The 20,678-nt window shown below is 40.0% G+C and overlaps 1 protein-coding gene across 1 annotated transcript in view; it reads left to right on the forward strand.

The window, feature by feature from the left end:
* Window positions 1–20,678, forward strand: part of SLC15A1 (solute carrier family 15 member 1) — a 54,398-nt gene that overhangs the window by 23,484 nt on the left and 10,236 nt on the right. Inside the window, exons 8-17 of the mRNA XM_006128130.5 lie at window positions 1,313–1,396; window positions 3,008–3,090; window positions 4,636–4,722; window positions 6,528–6,617; window positions 10,198–10,242; window positions 10,358–10,390; window positions 10,514–10,602; window positions 15,462–15,543; window positions 17,174–17,299; window positions 19,706–19,852. Of these exons, the coding sequence (XP_006128192.1) occupies window positions 1,313–1,396; window positions 3,008–3,090; window positions 4,636–4,722; window positions 6,528–6,617; window positions 10,198–10,242; window positions 10,358–10,390; window positions 10,514–10,602; window positions 15,462–15,543; window positions 17,174–17,299; window positions 19,706–19,852 (866 nt within the window). The remainder of the gene's footprint in view (window positions 1–1,312; window positions 1,397–3,007; window positions 3,091–4,635; window positions 4,723–6,527; window positions 6,618–10,197; window positions 10,243–10,357; window positions 10,391–10,513; window positions 10,603–15,461; window positions 15,544–17,173; window positions 17,300–19,705; window positions 19,853–20,678) is intronic.

Below are 20,678 nucleotides of genomic sequence, written 5' to 3' on the forward strand. Positions count from 1 at the left end.
CCACACACACCTTTTTGTGAAAGCGCTCTTTCGCAAAAAGGCTTCTTCCTCGTAGAATGAGGATTACCAAATGCCAGAAAAACCCCTCTGTTCTTTTGATTTTCTTGCTGAAGAATGCAATTGCAGTGTGGACGTTCTTCAAGTTTTGTTGGAAAAACGGCCTTTTTCCGACAAAACTCTGTAGTGTAGACCTACTAAAACAGACAAACCCTCTCAAATATTTAGTAGATAGCAGTCCCTTTCTTCACCCCACTTCCTGCTGGCCCAATGGGGTTATAGTTTTCCCAGTCCCCATCTCTGGCTTCTTACTGCCCCCTGTGGTCATTGTACAGTATAACAGCCTCTGCTTTCCATCGCGTATCCCTTGGTGCCCTCATATGGTCATTATATAGCAAAGCACTCCCTTTCTTTTTTTATTAGAAATAATCCCAATCCAGGCACATCCCATTTTCCTGCACAACCAAACACTGACTTTGCTTTGAGTTATGATAAGAGGAAGCTACATACCAAATTTGGTGGTCTTAGTTCTTACCATTAAGGAGGAGTTCTTGAACAAACAGATAAATACACTCACAAACAGATCAACTCAAATATATAATAGATAAATGGCTCCATGATTTTGCATTTATGAAGTGATATCCTGTTATATGTAAAGCAAATTCTAAATGACAAGTTCCTGGGTTCATTCCTTAATAAGCCATGTATGATTAAATATACTTTTGTTTTTCTGACCTTTCTTATGTTTAACTTTGATTATATAATGTAGTGATTGTACACATATGCACACACTTACATCTGGAAGTGTAGTATGTGGTGCACCGTATGATGGATTTATGTTTTATTGGCATGATTTAGAATTGCTGTTTTCTCAAGAATGGCAAAGCCACAAGTAAATTATGCAAATGATTTTTAAATAAGTGTAGCTCAGACTCAGATCTTTTGATTTCTGGCATTCTGTTCCTGCTTGTTGCTGTCATCTTATTATTGGTTTAGAAGATTAGTTAACACAATCTGCTAATTAGTTAACACCTTCTTAGGATAGGTGGCAGATGAGCATATGAAAAAATATATGAGGTCTTTATTTACTGGTAAATCATTGAAAATACGTTCTGTAGATTGAACAGAGTCAGCCAAAGGAAGACACATAGGACTTTTTTTAATGATTTGACTAGAAAGCTGACTAAAATGTCAGAGCAAGACAGATTAGTTGCTAGCAAGCTCGTATATTTCTAGTTAAACTGATTTTATAGCTTCAATGCCAGCTGACACTAGCATACAAAACTCTTGTCTAACAATGTTTTGTTTCCTACAGGTGAACAATGTGGAATTCACACCAAGCAACAGTGTTACCCACTGGCCTTTGGAGTGCCTGCTGCACTCATGGCTGTTTCATTGAGTATGATGCATGCTTTCCATTTCATATATTGCACAAATTCACTTTATTGTATTGGCTACTTTTCATGTGAGATGGGGAAATAAGCCCTAGTCTACACTAGGGAGTTATTTTGAAATAACTTGCCTTATTTCGAAATAATAAGCAGAGCATCCACACTCCTAAGCTTGCTATTTAGAAATAATGGGCGGGTTATTGCGAAATCTGTACTTCTGCTTTCTTTGGGGAATAATGGAGCAGGGGAAGTCCTGGAGCAGCAGGGGAACTCCCATGAGAGCTGTGCCTGCGGCAACACAAGAACAGACTGCCCCTTATCTGAGTTCATAGCAAACCCTCAAATAAATGTTTAATGTTCTGCCTTACATAGTTTGCTTTAGCTTATGTAGTACTATTTGGAGCATTTATGGGCAATAATTAAATATGAAAGCTTTAAATAAGGGAAGTTTTTGAAAGCTTTCATCAAATATCCAAGTTTAAGATGAGCATAGACTAGAAATAGAAGTATATTAATACAGTAATTGAGCATACACTGCTGAAATATTGCATTGTTCTTCTGTATCTAACCATTTACTTGCTTGTGAAACACCATTGCATTTTACCAGCTGCACTTCTCAACAATAATTGAGAAATATCAAGGAATAATATAGTAATAAGAAGCCTTTCAGAGTTTGACAGATGACAAAATAGCTGAAATAGCCAATATACTTGTTCTTCTAAAATCACATCTTTAATTATAGGTTGTATTGGTAAAATATAGCAGGCTCATAAGAACAAAAGAACGGCTGTGCTGGGCCCAAAGGTCCATCTAGTCCAGTAGCCTGTCCGCCGACAGTGGCCAACACCAGGTGCCCCAGAGGGGGTGGACTGAAGACAATGATCAAGCAATTTGTCTCGTGCCATCCGTCTCCAAAGGCTCAGACCTAAGGCCATTACACCATAGTCTATACTAGGGATTTATTTTGAAATAACCCCCCCAAGGCTGAATTACAAAGTAGAGAGTCCCTACTACCACTTATTTTGAAATCTGAATCCTGCTTCCCTAGGGGAATAAAATTATTTTGAAATAGTTATTTTGAAATAGCGGTAGTGTGGACCCTCCAGTGCCACTATTTCAAAATAACTACTCCCCAGAGTAATTTGAACTAATTACTCCACAGTGCTTCCTGAGGCTCTAAATTGAGGTAGCACGTCCACATTAATGGAGCGAGTCTCTCATTAATTTTGAGGCTTTCCCATAATGTGGACATGCTATTTCTATGTTATTATTTGGGGCATTATTAAATTGAATTTAGTTATTTTGAAATAGCTTGTTAGTGTAGACATGCCCTATCTACAGTATTTTGTTTTGGGTTCATCCTTACTCTGGCAGACTGCTTTCCCACTGAAGACAATAGATGTTTCCCTAAATAAGGACTGCTTAAGAATCTGATAAAATATATTAGATTGATTAAAAATTACTGGATAAATATGTTAACTATTTGTATTGCTTTTTAGAATGTTGTTTTCCACTCAGATTTGGTTTGTTTTAACCTCCTTGTCATTATGTTTTGTATATCAAATATTTTCCTCTAATTTCAGTCAATCCTGAAATGTTTCTCTGTTTACTCATTGCAGTGGTGTTCATATTAGGAAGCAATATGTACAAGAAAGGTCATCCTGAAGGCAATATAATGCTCCAGGTTTCCAAATGCATTGGAGTAAGTACTGCCAGACTACTTGGAAAAGCAAGGCTGGACTTTTCTAATGAAATTTGTCTTTACCACAAATGGATGATGTTTCTAATTCTCAGAGGGGTAGCCATGTTAGTCTGTAACTTTAAAAACAAGTACTCTGGTGGCATCTTGGAGACCAATAAATAAATAAATACATAAATAACACACACACACACACACAAAAGATTTCATGGACAAAACCCACTTCCTCAGATGGTCAGAGTCACTCATCTCACTGCTCATTTGAGGAAGTGGTTTTTGCCCACAAAAGTGGATGTTTATGACATTCATAAACTTTGTGGTTTTCAAACTGTATATTCCATTTCAGTCAGGAATAAAATTCCATCATGATGATGTGATTATTTTTGTCACAACTAATCCAATCTTTCGATTTGTCTGGATTCTTGCTGATGTGTATGAATTTATAGAATGATTCTTCCATTGAGTGTCAAGAAATAGCAGCTGTTTTTCTTTAAAACAAGATTTTATGTTTATTTATGGATTTCTAATTGTCAATCAAAATATTTTTTAATTTTACCAGTAAAATAATGGGAACAAACATTGTTCAAAACAGGTGTAAAAGAAGTTTCTGAGACTCACTCTGGTTTCTATTTGTTTTCTTCATTGAGCCCAAGGAATTGTAGAGCACACACGTGTGCATGTGCACACACATTTTACATTATCCTGCATTGATTTGATTTTAAATCAGCCAAAAGTTTTACTAATCCAACTATGAGGGTCTCGTAATCTCAGTAAATGTTGATTATTATTTATGTATTCAGTTGTATTATCATGGTTCTTTGACGCCTTGAGCAAGATCAGGACCCAATTGTGCCAGAGACTTCAGTGGAACTTTCTGCAGGTAGTAATCTCCTGTGGTATCCCCTTGTTATTCCAGTCCTGTGCTTTCCCCTCATACAGGTCTGCCAATGTACCTCTAACACAGCTACATCATATTTTTGGAATGAGGAATTCACTAGAAAATGCATATTAATGTTTCATGTAAACAAAATGTATCCTTAAAGTTCAATTCCATTCTGAAGAATTTCTGTGTAAAACTTAAACTAATTTCTTACTTTGTACCTTGCAAAATCCTATCTGTGTAGCCAAGGATTCAGAGAAATTCCAGGAGAATCCAATGTTAAGAGGTTCTATCTATTTTTCTCAACCGCTTCGTTTCCTCTAATATTGAGAATTTTCCCTGAATTCAAGATGTTACAGAAAGCTTCCTTTAAGTATTTAAAACAGTTTCATAGAAACATGATTTTGATGGGATTGGTCCTGCTTTGAGCAGGGGGGTAGACTTAGAAGATCACCTGTGATCTCTTCCACCCCTAGTCTTACAATTCTATGCTTCACCTTTTTGTAATAATAAAAATAAATGAAAATAAATTGAGAAATATAATGTGCTCTGAAAGAAAGTTTATCTTATAATAAGTCATGTAATCTTATAGTTACATATATTTGTTGTATCACATTTCAATGGTGTTCAGTGTAATTAATCCAAATGTATTAATGTTCTTTTCACAGTTTGCTATCAAAAATAGGTTTAAGCAACGCAGCAAACAATTTCCTAAAAGAGAACACTGGCTGGACTGGGCTAGTGAAAAGTATGATGTAAGTCATTTGTGTGTACATGTGCATGAATAGATAAATAATGCTTCCCTTCCTTTTTCTTTTTTGTTCCACTGGCTTTGTTCACTAGTTATGCAGCTGCATTCAAAATACCAGGGGAGCTAATGTTATGTCTGTCTCAAGTAATCAGAAGCTAGTGTTCTAGCTTGAATTTACTGCTGTGGCAAGGTTTAATTGTATTTCTCTCTCAGAACAAATACCTGAAATCACTAGATACCAGTTTCGATACTATAGCAAATATTTTTGTATGCCCTTGTTATTCAAAATGCATTTTGAAAGAAAACACACAATTTCTATGACACTATATACAAACAATGCATGTTATAATAATGGGGATTGTAGTTAATACCCCATGGACTCCATGACCATGGAATTTGTCACAAAATATACTCCTAGAAAAATTATGTTCCAGAATTTAAGCTAATACCCCAGACCCCTGGGTCAACCTTCCATACCCACACTCCTACTGTGGGTGGGGAAGGCATGGTGGCACAAGACCAGTGTGGCTGGCCCAGGGGCTGCTTGAGCTGTTCATGTGGGCCCCAGGCTAGCTGCCTCAGCCAATGCAGAAGTCATGGAGATCCTGGAAAATCATGAAACCTGACAAACTCACAGCCTGACCTATCAGCAATGTGATAAAATAACACAAACTAATAAAAACAAAACCTACTTCAATGTAACTACCAAATATATGTACAAACATTACTGGGTAATAGTGGACTTTATTTACATAGGTCCTCTTGTGCTTTTTCCATACACCTACACACATGGGCTACGTCTAGACTGGCATGATTTTCCACAAATGCTTTTAACGGAAAAGTTTTCCGTTAAAAGCATTTGCGGAAAAGAACATCTAGATTGGCACGGATGCTTTTCCGCAAAAGCACTTTTTGCAGAAAAGCGTCCGTGCCAATCTAGACGCGCTTTTGCGCAAAAAAGCCCTGATCGCCATTTTCACAATCGGGGCTTTTTTGCGCAAAACAAATCTGAGATGTCTACACTGGCCCTTTTGCGCAAAAGCTTTGCGCAAAAGGACTTTTGTCAGAACGGGAGCAGCATAGTATTTCCGCAAGAAGCACTGATTTCAGACAGTAGGAAGTCAGTGTTCCTTTTTTTTAGTCCTGCATTTTGCTTCAGTGTTCTTGTGGAAATTCAAGCGGCCAGTGTAGACAGCTGGCAAGTTTTTCCGCAAAAGCAGCTGCTTTCACGGAAAATCTTGCCAGTCTAGACGCAGCCACCTTTGCCTTAATTTAGGCCCCAGTAGTGCAAAGACTTACACATGTGCTTAACTTTAAAGCACTTTAAAGAATTCCATTGATGTCTAAAGAACTACTCACAATCTATGGAGTTTAGCAAGTTTCTAAGGGTACGTCTAGACTACCGCGTTTTGTCGACGGAAGTTTTGTCGACAGATACTGTCGACAAAACTTCCGTCGACAAAGAGCGTCCAGACACATTGAGTTCTGTCGACAAAGCAAGCTGCTTTGTCGACAGAACTCCGTAGTCTAGACGCAACCCTACAGGCAATAACACCTTCTGTCGACAGAGTTCTGTCGACAGAAGGTGTTATGCCTCGTAAAATGAGGTATACCAGCGTCGACAAAACTGCTGAGTCCTGTCGACGTTATGTAGGTAGTCTAGACACACCCTTAGTCTTGCATGATCAGAATCTTTGTTTTTAATGTGAATTATAATATGAATAATAGCAATAATAATAGTATCAGTAATATATGTTTAAAATGTGAGGTTTGGTTGAATTTGCCTATTTTTATTGTTTTTCACTATAGAAACGACTTATTGTTCAAACTAAGATGGTCTTGAAGGTGCTTTTCCTGTATATTCCTCTTCCCATGTTCTGGGCACTTTTTGATCAACAGGTAAGGTATAAAAAGTGTAATTTTTTTACAAATACATGTAAAATTACATTGAGTCATTATGTTGTGAATTCAGTGGGCACAGCCATGCAGAATTTAAATTGGTTATAATGAAAAATGGCACTTATGAATTACACAGTTATTTATATATTGTACCGTATTTTCCGGCGTATAGGGCGACTGGGTGTATAAGACGACCCCCTATCTTTTTAATTAAAAGATAGGGTTTCATCTTATACCCCAGCGCCCCTCCGCCTCCTTTGCTCCCGGTGTCCCTGGTCTGCTGGAGATGGTCCCCAGCAGACCAGAGGCACCGGGAGCAAAGCCGCCAGGAGCGCCTGGGCCCCCCCCCCCCCCCCCCCGCCGGAGCCCCTCCGAGGCTTTGAAAGCCTCGGGGGAAGCTGGCGGGGGGGGCATCCCAGGCGCGCATGGGCTGCCCCCCCGCCGGAGCCCCTCCGCGGCTTTGAAAGCCTCGGGGGAAGCCGGCGGCGGGGCATCCCAGGCGCGCATGGGCTGCCCCCCCGCCGGAGCCCCTCCGCGGCTTTGAAAGCCTGGGGGAAGCCGGCGGGGGGGCATCCCAGGCGCGCATGGGCTGCCCCCCCGCCGGAGCCCCTCCGCGCCGCCGCGGAGGGGCTCCGGCGGGGGGTAGCCCATGCGCGCCTGGGATGCCCCCCCGCCGGCTTCCCCCGAGGCTTTCAAAGCCGCGGAGGGGCTCCGGCGGGGGGGCAGCCCATGCGCGCCTGGGATGCCCCGCCGCCGGCTTCCCCCGAGGCTTTCAAAGCCGCGGAGGGGCTCCGGCGGGGGGGCAGCCCATGCGCGCCTGGGATGCCCCCCCGCCGGCTTCCCCCGAGGCTTTCAAAGCCGCGGAGGGGCTCCGGCGGCGGTGCATCCGGCGCACAAGACGACCCCCGATTTTGGGGGGATGTTTTTTAACATCAGAGGTCGTCTTGTACGCCGGAATATACGGTATCTATTATTTTACTTATCACTTCTATTATACACTATGTATATGTGTATGATCAGTTAATATTTCAAACATGTATATTTTCAAAATAAATGTCAAGTGAAACAATGTCAGCAAAAATATTAAAGATAAACTCACTCCAGTTCCAGCTCCTATATGCTGGTTAATAAAGGCTAGAGCAGTGCAAAAGGCCTCTAAAGGGTACGTCTACACTGTGGAGCTATTTTGGGAAACCAGAAGTATCCCGAAATAGCTATTCCGCTTCTATTGAAGCAGTCCTTTATTTTGAATTAGATTTTGAAATAACGAGCAGCTTATTCCGACATCCCAGTAACCCTTGTTCTATGAGGGTTAAGGGGCATTTTGGAATACTGAGTTATTTCAAAATTTGGCACTGTGTAGACAGCACCAAATTACAAAATACGCTATTTCGAAATATACTTGAAATAAGCTATGCAATTTGCATAGCTTATTTCGAGCTAAGGGTGCTGTGTAGATGCCCCATAAAACCCCCAGTTCCATGCAGGGGCAAGATTAGAAAGGCAAAGGCACAAAATGAGATCAAACTAGCTACAGGCATAAAGGGAAACAAGAAGACCTTTTATAAATACATTAAAAGCAAGAGGAAGACCAAGGACAAGGTAGGCCCACTGCTTATTGAGGAGGGAGAAGCAGTAACAGGAAACTTGGAAATGGCGGAGATGCTCAATGACTTCTTTGTTTCGGTCTTCACCGAGAAGTCTGGAGGTGTGCCTAACGTAGAGAATACAAGCAGAGAGAGGGTAAGTTTAGAAGATAGGATACACAAAGAACAAGTTAAAAATCACTTAGGAAAGTTAGATGTCAGCAAGTCACCAGGTCCTGATGAAATGCATCCCAGGATACTCAAGGAGCTGATAGAGGAGGTATCTGAGCCTTTAGCTATGATTTTTGAAAATTCATGGCAGACAGGGGAGATTCCAGACGACTGGAAAAGGGCAAATATTGTGCCCATCTATAAAAAGGGGAATAAGAACAACCCAGGAAACTACAGACCGGTCAGTTTAACGTCTGTCCCAGGGAAGATAATGAAGCAGGTAATTAAGGAAATCATATGCAAACACTTGGAAGGTAATAAAGTGATAGGGAATAGCCAGCATGGGTTTGTGAAGAACAAGTCATGCCAAACTAATCTGATAGCTTTCTTTGATAGGATAACTAGCCTTGTGGATAAGGGAGAAGCGGTGGATGTCATATACCTAGACTTTAGTAAGGCATTTGATACGGTCTCACATGATATTCTTATTGATAAACTAGGCAAATATAACTTAGAGAGGGCCACGATAAGGTGGGTGCATAATTGGCTGGATAACCGTAGTCAGAGAGTCGTTGTTAACGGTTCTAAATCCTGCTGGAAAGGGATAACAAGAGGAGTTCCTCAAAGGTCTGTTTTGGGACCCGTGCTGTTCAATGTCTTCATCAATGATGTAGATGTTGGGATAGAGAGTACGCTTATTAAGTTTGCAGATGATACCAAACTGGGTGGGGTTGCAACTTCTTTGGAGGATGGGGACATAATTCAAAATGACCTTAGCAAGTTAGAGAAATGGTCAGAGGTAAACAGGATGAGGTTTAATAAAGAGAAATGCAAAGTGCTTCACTTAGGAAGGAACAATCAGTTCCATACATACAAGATGGGAAGCGACTGTCTAGGAAGGAGCATGGCGGACCACAAGTTGAATATGAGTCAACAGTGTGATGCTGTTGCAAAAAAAGCAAATATGATTCTAGGCTGTATCAACAGGTGTGTTGTAAACAAAACTCGTGAAGTCATTCTGCCGCTCTACTCTGCACTAGTTAGGCCTCAGTTGGAGTACTGTGTCCAGTTCTGGGCGCCACATTTCAAGAAAGATGTGGAGAAATTGGAAAGGGTACAGAGAAGAGCGACAAGAATGATTAAAGGTTTAGAGAACATGACCTATGAAGCCAGGCTTCATGAACTGGGCTTGTTTAGTTTGGAAAAAAGAAGATTAAGGGGGGACATGATAGCGGTTTTCAAATATCTAAAAGGGTGTCACAAGGAGGAAGGAGAAAATTTGTTCCTCTTGGTTTCTGAGGACAGGACAAGGAGTAATAGGCTTGAAGTGCAGCAGGGGAGGTTTAGATTGGACATTAGGAAAAAATTCCTAACTGTCAGGGTGGTCAAATATTGGAATAAATTGCCAAGGGAGGTGGTGGAATCTCCCTCTCTGGAGATATTTAAGAACAGGTTAGATAGACATCTGTCAGGGATAGTGTAGACGGAGCTTGGTCCTGCCTTGAGGGCGGGGGGCTGGACTCGATGACCTCTCGAGGTCCCTTCCAGTCCTATTATTCTATGATTCTATGATTCTATGATCTGGGGAAGGATTCCCCCAGTGCAGAAGCTGTGGAAGACCTCCATAAAGCTGCTCGCCAAAGATCCCAAATAAAATCCAACATTTTCCTTCAATAGTTCAGGATCAGACCTTTGTCAAAGATTGACTGTTAAGCATATAATTTTAAGAAAAGTCTTCCTTTTTTATTGCTTTAAAAAAAATCAGAAGTAAGTAAAGCAAATTGCTTTACTGTAGCATTTCATTATGACTTTTTTTTTTTAAGGGATCAAGATGGACATTACAAGCCACAACAATGGACGGAAACTTTGTAGGTTATCTTAACTTAAATTTTTAAAGATTCATTGACATTTACCGGTAATTTGTTCTTAGGCATTTTGTCAGTTTTCTGATATTAAAATATATTTTCCTTTTCTTTTCCATAGGGAGCTATGCAGATTCAGCCAGACCAGATGCAGGTACACTAAACTACATTTGTAATATTTATATATACTCCCCAAAGATTTTTTTAAACCTCTATTTTAAAAAAGACTTTGGAAAGTGCTTAACTTTTTTTCTTTTTGGATTTTTACATTCAACAGACCGTGAACCCAATTCTGATCGTTATTATGGTCCCTGTTGTAGATGCTGTGATTTATCCTTTAATTAAAAAATGCCACATCAATTTCACGTAAGTTAATTTCATATGCATAATTACCTTTTTAAGTGTATTTTAAGGATTTATCTTGAAGTACTGTGTTGATAATATTGTGAAGATCAAGCTTTCAGTGAGATAAGAAAATCCAAGATCTATAACTTGAATTAATATTTTATATTGAATTAATATAAAAAGACTGGAAGATGCTGGATATACTTTCTGGTAGCTCTTGGACTGCACTTTACATTGTGAGTAGATATGGATAGACATTGTTTTGACTAATCACTTTTTTGCCAAAAAATACCAATTCAGTCAAACCAAAACAGTTAACAAAGCAAGGTCAGGTTCAAAAGGTTTCCTGACTCAAGAAATTTTTGAGACAAAAAATTTGGAAACAGAGTGTCAAAGTAGAAAAAAATCATTTTTATTGTTTTAAATGACTACTATTTTAGAAGATTTAAGCTACTTAAATTGAAAAAATGTGAAAAGGGGCAAAATCAAAACAAACATTATCAAAACAAAATATTTTGATTGACCCCAAATCATAAACATTTGGGGTTGGGTTGAGTTGTTTTTTTGGTTGGTTGGTTGGTTGGTTGGTTGGTTTTTGTTGGGTTTTTTTGGTTCACAAGGATTTTTGAAATCTCAAATATATTAATTGAACAGGAAAACCATTTCCTCACCATCTCTGAGAGTCCTGCTTTTTTATATCTTCATCTAGCATCGTCTGTTACTAGCAAACAGCACACATAGGAATGGAGTTTGGAAAGGCGAAAAAGGTTCAAAAACAAAAGAGGCTGTATCAAGACTGGCAAGTTTTTCCGCAAAAGCAATTGCTTTTGCGGAAAAACTTGCCAGCTGTCTACACTGGCTGCTTGAATTTCCGCAAGAACACTGACGATCTCATGTAAGAAATCAGTGCTTCTTGCAGAAATACTATGCTGCTCTTGTTCGGGCAAAAGTCCTTTTGCACAAAGCTTTTGCGGAAAAGGGCCAGTGTAGACAGCTCAGATTTGTTTTGCGCAAAAAAGCCCCGATCGCGAAAATGGTAATCAAGGCTTTTTTGCACAAAAGCGCATCTAGATTGGCCATGGATGCTTTTGCACAAAAGTGCTTTTGCGTAAAAGCGTCCGTGCCAATCTAGACACTCTTTTCCGCAAATGCTTTTAACGGAAAACTTTTCCGTTAAAAGCATTTGCGGAAAATCATGCCAGTTTAGATGTAGCCAAGAGAGTAGAGCCTATGAGGGAAAGGGGCAGAGGTACTTTTTTCAACTGAGTTAATTCAATCAATCTGGCTTAATAAGGTGTACAAGTGTGTAAAGTTAGCTTCATTTGAATTAATTCAATTGAAAAAACTTTTCCCCAAGTTCCAATCATTCCATACACTCTGAAATGGGTCTCCCATGTTTAAGATGAGTAGTCCTGTGTCACTTTAGGGTACAGCTAGACTGAGGGGGTTTTTTGGGATACCAGAGGTATCCTGAAAAAACTCCGCCACATTCAGGGAATGCATTTGCTCGTCTGCTTTTTTTTTGTGAAAGCAAATTAGCTCTTTTGGAAGCCCCTGTATTCCTCATTCTACAAGGAAGAAGGGGGCTTCCAAAAGAGGGGCTTTTTCCGACATTTGGCCCAATCTAGACAGGCCAAATATCAGAAAAGCCTCTTCCGACAAAAGAATCAGAAAAAGGTAGCAAAATGCAGAGTGCATTTTGCGTACCTTTTTCCGACAAAAACTTGTAGTCTAGCCGTACCCTCAGAGACTAACAAATATATATAGTAGCATGAGCTTTCATGGGTAAAACAATGATGAAGCGGGTTTTACCCACGAAAGCTATATATTTTTGTTAGTCTCTAAGGTGCCACAGGACAAGTAGTTGTTTTTAAAGTTACAGACTAACATGACTACCCCTCAGATATTTTTCCCATTTTTAAGAGTCATTCTAAGTTAGGACTTAGTGGCACGAAGACATTAAATTAGCCTAAAATTCAGTCAGATTCTCTCTCATAGCAGAGTTTTGGGAAGGGGTATTCATTATAAAGAAGCTACATGAACCTGTTACTGGAGTTTTAAAGTCATATTAATTTATTTTCATGGGGTTTCATATTAAAGTTCCCTGTTTTTTGTATTTACGGTATATTTCTTAGTTCTTTCTCTGGTTCTCTTCCTTTTCTCATTGGTTTTATATAAGTCTACAACCCAAGTTTCTAGTTCTACAAATGTAATGTGCCAAACAGTCACAACCGATGTATGGGAATTATTAATAAATTTAGTATCAAATAAAGCAATAGTAGGAGAAATTTAAAAATTAAATTGCCTGACTATGCACTTTTCTTTTCTGATCCATTTATTATAGTTAATTTGGCGCTCATATTCTCTTCCCATTCTTTTCCCATTACAACCGAGAGACAGAACCTTTTATGTTCTTTACTGGGAATGAACATTGTACTTGGCTCTTTCACAGATGGGCCATCTATAGCCATCATTTGATTCCCTAAATAGTTTGCCCTAAACTGATTTATTGCCACAGTACTAAATTTAAATTTACTAATTTCTTAAAATGTCATTAGACCTAAAAACATATCTCTGAAGTTTTTTCAGTGCCGTACTTTTCAGATTTGAACCTATATGCATAATATGTAATCTTCCTTTTCTATAGACCATAACTATACATTTCTTTAGCTCTTTTTATTCTTTGCAGCCTTAAATGGGCTAAGTTGTGTTACTGAGTAAATCAGACTTTTTAGGTCAGCTGTGCAAACCTAACAACAATTGTTCAGATGATGACTAATCATAGGAATGAGCCACATAGCTGTTGAGAAGCAAAATATTAAATGGGGTAGTGGAGTCTAGATTTCCCTACAGAGTAACTGGAAACTAACACTGATATATGTAAGGCTTCACAGGGTATTTTCCATAACCACATAAGTAGGGCCCTACCAAATTCATGGTCTGTTTTGGTCAATTTCACAGTAATAGGATTTGAAAAATAATAAATTTCATGATTTCAACTATCTATATCTGAAATGTTATGGTGTTGTAAGGATATTGAAGGGGGGTTACAATGCTTCTACTTCTGTGCTATTTCTGGCAGGAGTTCTGCCTTCAGAGCTGGGCAGCTGGAGAGTGGAGGCTGCTGGCAGGGATCCCAGTTCTGAAGGCAAAGCTGCTGCCTGCAGAGCCACATCCTTAGACAGCAGCCACCCAACTCTGAAGGCAGCAGCCCAAAATAAGGATGGCATAGGATAGTATTGCCACCTTTACTTCTTCACTGCTGGTGGTGGGGCACTGCCTGCAGAGCTATATGTTCAGTCAAGAGCTGCTACTGTCTAACTGCCCAGCTCTAAAAGCAGAGTGGCAATACTGCAATCCCCCTAAAATAACTTTGTGACCAGTGTTCCCTATTAAGGTGTGCACTTGTGTGGCTGCTCAGGAGAAATTCAGATGTCATCCAGCTAATTAGCAGAGTGCTCACAGCTAGGTTTGATGTTTCTATTGGTGCACATTTGTACATGCCTCAGCACGTATAAAGATTATTTTGCTTATGGCTGGAAATATTGTTGTGACACCCCCCCCCCAACTCACTTTTGGATGAGGACCTCAAATTTTAAAAATGCTGGTCTCCCCTGTGAAATCTGTACGGAAGAGGTAACCAACTGGCTCTTCTCCCCCAAAAGTGCGGCTTCCAAAGCCGCTACTGCGCCTCCTCTCATTTTATAAGGAGTAAGGGTTATTTCAAAAGAAGGGGTTTCTTTCGAAATAACCGTGTCTAGACTTCGTTTATTTTTTCGAAGTAGGGTATTTCGAAATAGCACCCTGTTGCGATTATGCAAATGAAGCAAAGGAAATTCAAATGTGCGCTTCATTTGCAATTTCATTCGTCTGCATTTGCATTCCTCTCTTGAAAGAGGAATGCAATGTAGACATACCGAGTGTCTGCAGGCACAGCTGCTTGTAGCTCCCAGTAGCTGTGGTTCACCGTTCTCAGACAATGGGAGCTGCAGCTAACTCTGACAAACCTTGTGTGGCCTGCGGGTTGAGGTTCCCCACCCATCTCAGAGGGTAGTAATATACTATCCATGGTTATCTTAGGGTGTGTCTACACAGCAAAGTTATTTTGGAATAATGGTCATTATTCCGAACTAACTATGCAAGCATCTACTCAGCAATTCCGTTATTTCGAAATACTTTTGAAACAATGGACAGCTTATTCCAACTTCTGGAAATCTCATTCTATGAAGAATAATGCCTATTCTGAAATAGCTACTTCAAAATAGGGCATGTGTAGGCATTCCACTTCTGCTATTTCAAAATAGCCTCTCACTAGGGCCATTCTTAGGGTACGTCTAGACTACCGCGTTTTGTCGACGGAAGTTTTGTCGACAGATACTGTCGACAAAACTTCCGTCGACAATTTACGTCCAGACACATGGAGTTCTGTCGACAAAGCAAGCCTCTGTCGACAGAAGGTGTTTTGCCTCGTAAAACGAGGTATACCAGCGTCGACAAAACCGCGGAGTTCTGTCGACGTTATGTCGACAGAACTCCGCGGTAGTGTAGACGCTGGTATTGTTTTGTCGACAAAAGTCCACTTTTGTCGACAAAACTAGGTAGTCTAGACACACCCTAAGTTATTCCTCCTGGGGCTCTAAATTGAGATAGAACATCTACATTAGGAAAACCTGCCCCAGACTAATTTTGAAGCTTCCCTGCAGTGTAGATATGCTATTTCAAGATAAGCTATTTTGGAATAACTATTCCAGAATAGCTTATTCTGAAATAACTGTGCAGTGTAGACGTAGCCTTAGTATTCATAATGAAATGGAAAATCCCAGCAGAATTTTTTGATTAATGCTACTCCTTAAAATACATGTTTTTTGTTGATATCCTAGGCCCCTAAGGAAGATTACAGTTGGTATGTTTCTTGCATCTCTGGCTTTTGTTGCTGCTGCGTTGGTACAAGTGCAAATCGATGTAAGTTAACCAAATAGTGTTATTGCAATTTGATTCTTTCATTACCATAAAGATTTTGGTGAGCATGCAGATGGTTCAAACAATATTAATGTTAGTAGTTCATTTTTATGTGAATTGATCAAAAATGTGTTTATAAAAAACAGAGAGAAGGGCACATATTGCTATATATGTATCATGGAATATAATGTGATTTGTGAAGACTGTGATAAAGTTAATGACCTAGGAGTGTTCCTCGAGCATATTCTTATCTGGTTTTGTTCTGGGTTTTTAATTTTAATTGAAGTTCAAACTTTAAAATCAGAAGACTTACTTATTTGGTGGTTGGGAGAATTCTTTTGCATATCTAACCTTTTTTATTTTTTTGAGTGGAAGGTAAGTGTGAGAACCCCACAACTATGTGATGTTACAAATTAAGAGTGAAATACTATTGATTTTAAGGTATGAATCCATTGGAATAGAATGAGTTTTGCTTTCAACATTGCTTGTTAAAGATTAAATTAAAGGGCTAAATCTTCAGCTGGTGTATATAGTGTAATTCCATTTGTTTTATGGTCTGCTTTGAAAGGAAAGGGGACTTAAACAGCCCTATGCTGGCTCTGTGCCCAGGGATGAACTTCACCCAAAATGATTCTCTACCTACAGAAAGTTAAAAAAAGACCAGAGCATGTTTTTTTGCAGTGATATATGCAGACAATGAAATTAGGTAGGGTAGTACTTGCAGGAGAGAAATGAAAATGCCTATGGCACTACCAAATCACCAAATCTCAATGCACACAGGTACAAAGGTCATTTTATCTACTAACATGGTATCATCTTCTTGTTAGAATGGATAGGAAGTGAAAATGGAGCTTAGTTTTTCTCTTTGGCATAAGATGCCTTGCTTCTGGAAAGTCCCACTTATGGCTACACTCTGGTTAGCCATCACCTGTTGTAAATGGGACAGAGAATTCCGAAATATGACCTATTGTAGGCTGTGACAAAGTCTTGGGCCCCTGATGCCTATACCCTGAATCCCAAAGTGTGCTGATGTTGACAGCAATCCACAGAAGGAAAATGGATAGTAGGCCTGTAGGGTTGTGAAAGCCTTGCTGAGATAAGGATATCCCTTTCTAGTATAAAGTGGGAGAAAGCGTGCAGAAATATATTCTCACCATATGCGTTAATCACAGCTGTTTATTGTGAAAATATAAATTTTCTTCATAAGTCCAGGTTGCACCTCTATAAACTGGAACTCTCTGGTCCGGCAACATCTGTGATCTGAAAGTACCATAGATGTTCTAGGATCAGAGAGTCCTGGTGCACTGCAGGAGTGAGGGGGGCTGGGAGACCAGCGCTAGGCAGAGTGGGGAGCATATGGCCTAGCTGGACTGCAGGGGGAGGGACTGGGAGCCAGCATATGGCTCAGCTGGGCTGTGGAGGTGGGGGGTGGGTGGCAGCACAGCTGGGCTGCAAGTGGAAGCCCATGGGGGGGGGGGGGCAGAGTACATTGGGCTGGCAGCAGGGGAGCCAAAAATGACCTCCCCTGGTCTGGAAAAATCCCTCATCCAGAACTACTCAGATCCCAAGGGTGTCTGGTTATGTTATGTTATTTGTATATTGTTTCATTTATTTCACTCTTTTCCCCATCAAGAAAACGCTTCCAGACTTCCCTAAAGAAGGGCAATCCCAAATCAAAGTAATAAATTTAGGCACTGATGTAGCAAAAGTTGATTTTGGCCCTGGAATTCAAAATGTGTCTGTGGAATCTCTGAGAGAGGTAAGAAAGATTAATTATTATAGTTGGTAAAAAAAATTAAAGCATATTTTCTAAATTTTTCACAAGTTTTTAAAATGTGTTTTGTTTATTGAAAACCTGCCTTTTAGTAAATGAAAAGAATTGATAATAATTTCAAAATTCTTTTTAATAAAAATTTTGGAAAAAATTCACTAATAATTTTGTGAAAAACCAAACATTTCTACAAAGTTTCCATGCGTCAGATTGCAATGCCTGCAGCACAAAGCTGAGCCCAGCCCTATGGGACAGGAGCTGCTGCTGCAGGGTGAGTGATCTTTAACTCCCCTTCCCCCACAGGCCCTCCTTCATTGTTTTTACACCCCTGGTTTAAAGATTTCTGTGGTTGCAAGTTTTTTGGAAGCATGGAAGCCCCTGTTTCAAATTTTGTCCAAAAACCTGTGTGCAGCCATGGTTCCCTTTTTAATGAGAGGTATTCTCATTAATATTTGTCCTTCTTTCGTCCTCTGGGATCTTACCTGTCATCCTCCAGGAGTTCTCCAAGATACTAGTTAATGTTTCTGAGATTGCTTCCCAAGTGCTGGGCTCCTGCTGCTAGTCCTGGAGAGGTGAGGGAGAGACAGGATTTCTTCTTCCTTTCTATGGGCCACCCCTGAGGCTGGGTCAGATGCATTTCCAAGACCCTTTCCCCAGATGCAGCAAGATGGTTGAGAGCCCAACTCTGAAAGAAGAGTAGCTACCAGCAGCAGCGCAGAAGTGAGTGTGGCATAGTGTGGTATTGCACTCCCTACTTCTGCACTGCTGCTGGAAGCGGCACTGCCTTCAGAGCTGGATGCTCAGCCTGTCTACTGTCCTTCAGCTGTCCAGCTCTGAAGGCAACAGCACAGAAGGAAGGGAGGCAATATTACAATTCCCCAGTCTTAGTACAGTATTCACGTAATTGGTTCATTTCTTCCTTCACGCAGATTTCAGAGTACCAAGAATTTAATTCATAGCAGTATTTGAAGTGCTGATAATTTTCTCTGCATTTCTAACTGCATTTGTTGCTCCCATTAGATGTTAAATTGATACTCGTACAGAATGAAGTCCTCTGTTTAGTCACAGTACGGGAACAGTACCAACAGAAACAATGCAGCATTTTCCACATAGCAGTGTGGTACTTCAGCCTTGGTCTGGAGAAAGCACTCAAGGATAGTATAGCCTTCATACCATTCAGTCTTTGGATTGTCGGCCGAGACTTTCTACAAGGATGTTAACCAATACCAGCTCTGATAGAGGTTTAGCAATGAAGAGATACTTGCTTTCCCACACTCTTTGGCTGTGTCTACATTGGCACCCCTTTCCGGAAAAGGGATGCTAATGTAGACTTCGGAACTGCAAATTCCGCGGGGGATTTAAATATCCCCCGCGGCATTTGCATTTACATGGCTGCCGCTTTTTTCCGGCTTGGGGATAAGCCGGAGAAAAGCGCCAGTCTAGACATGATTCTCCGGAAAATAAGCCCTTTTCCGGAGGATTTCTTATTCCTACTTTCAAGGAATCCTCCAGAAAAGGGCTTATTCTCCGGAGAATCACGTCTAGATTGGCGCTTTTCTCCGGCTTATCCCCAAGCCGGAAAAAAGCGGCAGCCATGTAAATGCAAATGCCGCGGGGGATATTTAAATCCCCCGCGGAATTTGCAGTTCCGAAGTCTACATTAGCATCCCTTTTCCGGAAAGGGGTGCCAATGTAGACACAGCCTTTATTTAGAATCTAATATCTTCAGATCAGAGTCTACCTTTTACTATGAATAGGGCCCTACTACATTCACGGTCCATTTTGGTCAATTTCATAGTCATAGGATTTTAAAAACTGTACATTTCATGGTTTCAGATATTTAAATCTGAAATTTCACGGTATTGTAATTGCGGGGTTCCCAAACCAAAATGGGATTGTATGGGGAGGAGGGGTTTCTGTGAAGGAAGAAATAAACCAAAAGCATTTATGGACAAAAATGATTACAGTGATTTTAGATGTAGAAAACTGATGACATCTAAAAATCTGAAGCGGGATTTATGAGATATCTATGAAACAGCAGAGACCAAGTACAACGTATCTAATACATTTCAAAACTCTTGAGTCAGCAGAATGCTGATAAATGCATAGACCAGTGGGGGTAATTACCTCTCGAGGGGTAATTTGACATATTTCAGGGAGTAATACATTTAAATACAATAGGTGTTCAATTTTGTTCAACATACAAAATACAATAAAAATGGTTAATCGTAATTTTCTTTTTGTCTATTGCAATTTTAAAAAGGAGGGTTAATTTTGGTTTATTGGTTAAGCTTAAGGGATAATCATGCCTAAGAGATTAAGAACCACTGGCATAGACAGAGCCATACTTTGTGAATATACATGGTATATGTTTTTTCTTTCTTTTTTTTATAGACAAAATATTTGACATTTGACCCTACTAGCTTAAAAAATGTGATTATAAGCTATGGAAATGAAACTACAAATGAGCTTCTTAATGTTATGGGAAAAGAACGTCATACTCTTATACTAAAAAATACAATTTACATCCAAACTGCACTGGTAAGCTTGCTTAATTCCTGGTTAGTATACTAGTCCCTTAGCTTCCAATCTGTTTAAATGGAGAGTGTTTAATCTCAGGTGAAATTGAAATGGTGTTATTCCTCCACTCTGGGAGAAAAAATACTATGGAACTAGGAGAGCCACAGAGAGAGAGATGAGAAGATGCTATGTATTGTATATTTATATCTTATGTTAATTAGTATGTAAACAGTAAAGAAACATGTCATTTAATATATAGTTTAAACATTTCTGGATAAACAAACATTTTAAATGGATGGTCTTAGTTTCATGCTTCTCAACAATCACATGTATTTACAAAACTCTAAAGATGAGACTTGGGGGCAGGTCCACAAAAGAGATTTAGATTTTGGCCAGGTCCACAGTATGGGTGCTCTAGAAGTACAGCTATGGTGCTTTAGCTATATTGCTGTAAAGCTGTCGTACAAATTCTTTCTTTAGTGATGCATGGGTGTAGACAGTCCACCTCTGAGCAGTGGTAGTGAGGTTGATAGAAACATCCTTCTGTTAACTTGTTTGTGTCTACCCAGGAATTGGATCAGCATAACTACAGCACGTAGGTGTGTGAATTTTTCACACTCCTGAGTGGCACAGCTATGTTGATCTAAACTTTCAGTATTGACCAGGCCTCCATGTTACAGCACTGACCACTGCAGTGCCCTGCCACCTTGTGGAATCCACAGCCCTGAGTTAGGCACTATGTCTACCTATCTAGTGCACAGGGAGAGTAAGATTCTAAGAAAGGGATTCTCAAAATCAGCAAACTGCTCTGGGGGTGGAGGAGGGATTGCTAGTCAATAGGAAATGC

Source organism: Pelodiscus sinensis, chromosome 1, assembly GCF_052426305.1.
Source record: "Pelodiscus sinensis isolate ZL-2025 chromosome 1, ASM5242630v1, whole genome shotgun sequence".
In the NCBI taxonomy this organism is placed as follows: domain Eukaryota; kingdom Metazoa; phylum Chordata; order Testudines; family Trionychidae; genus Pelodiscus; species Pelodiscus sinensis.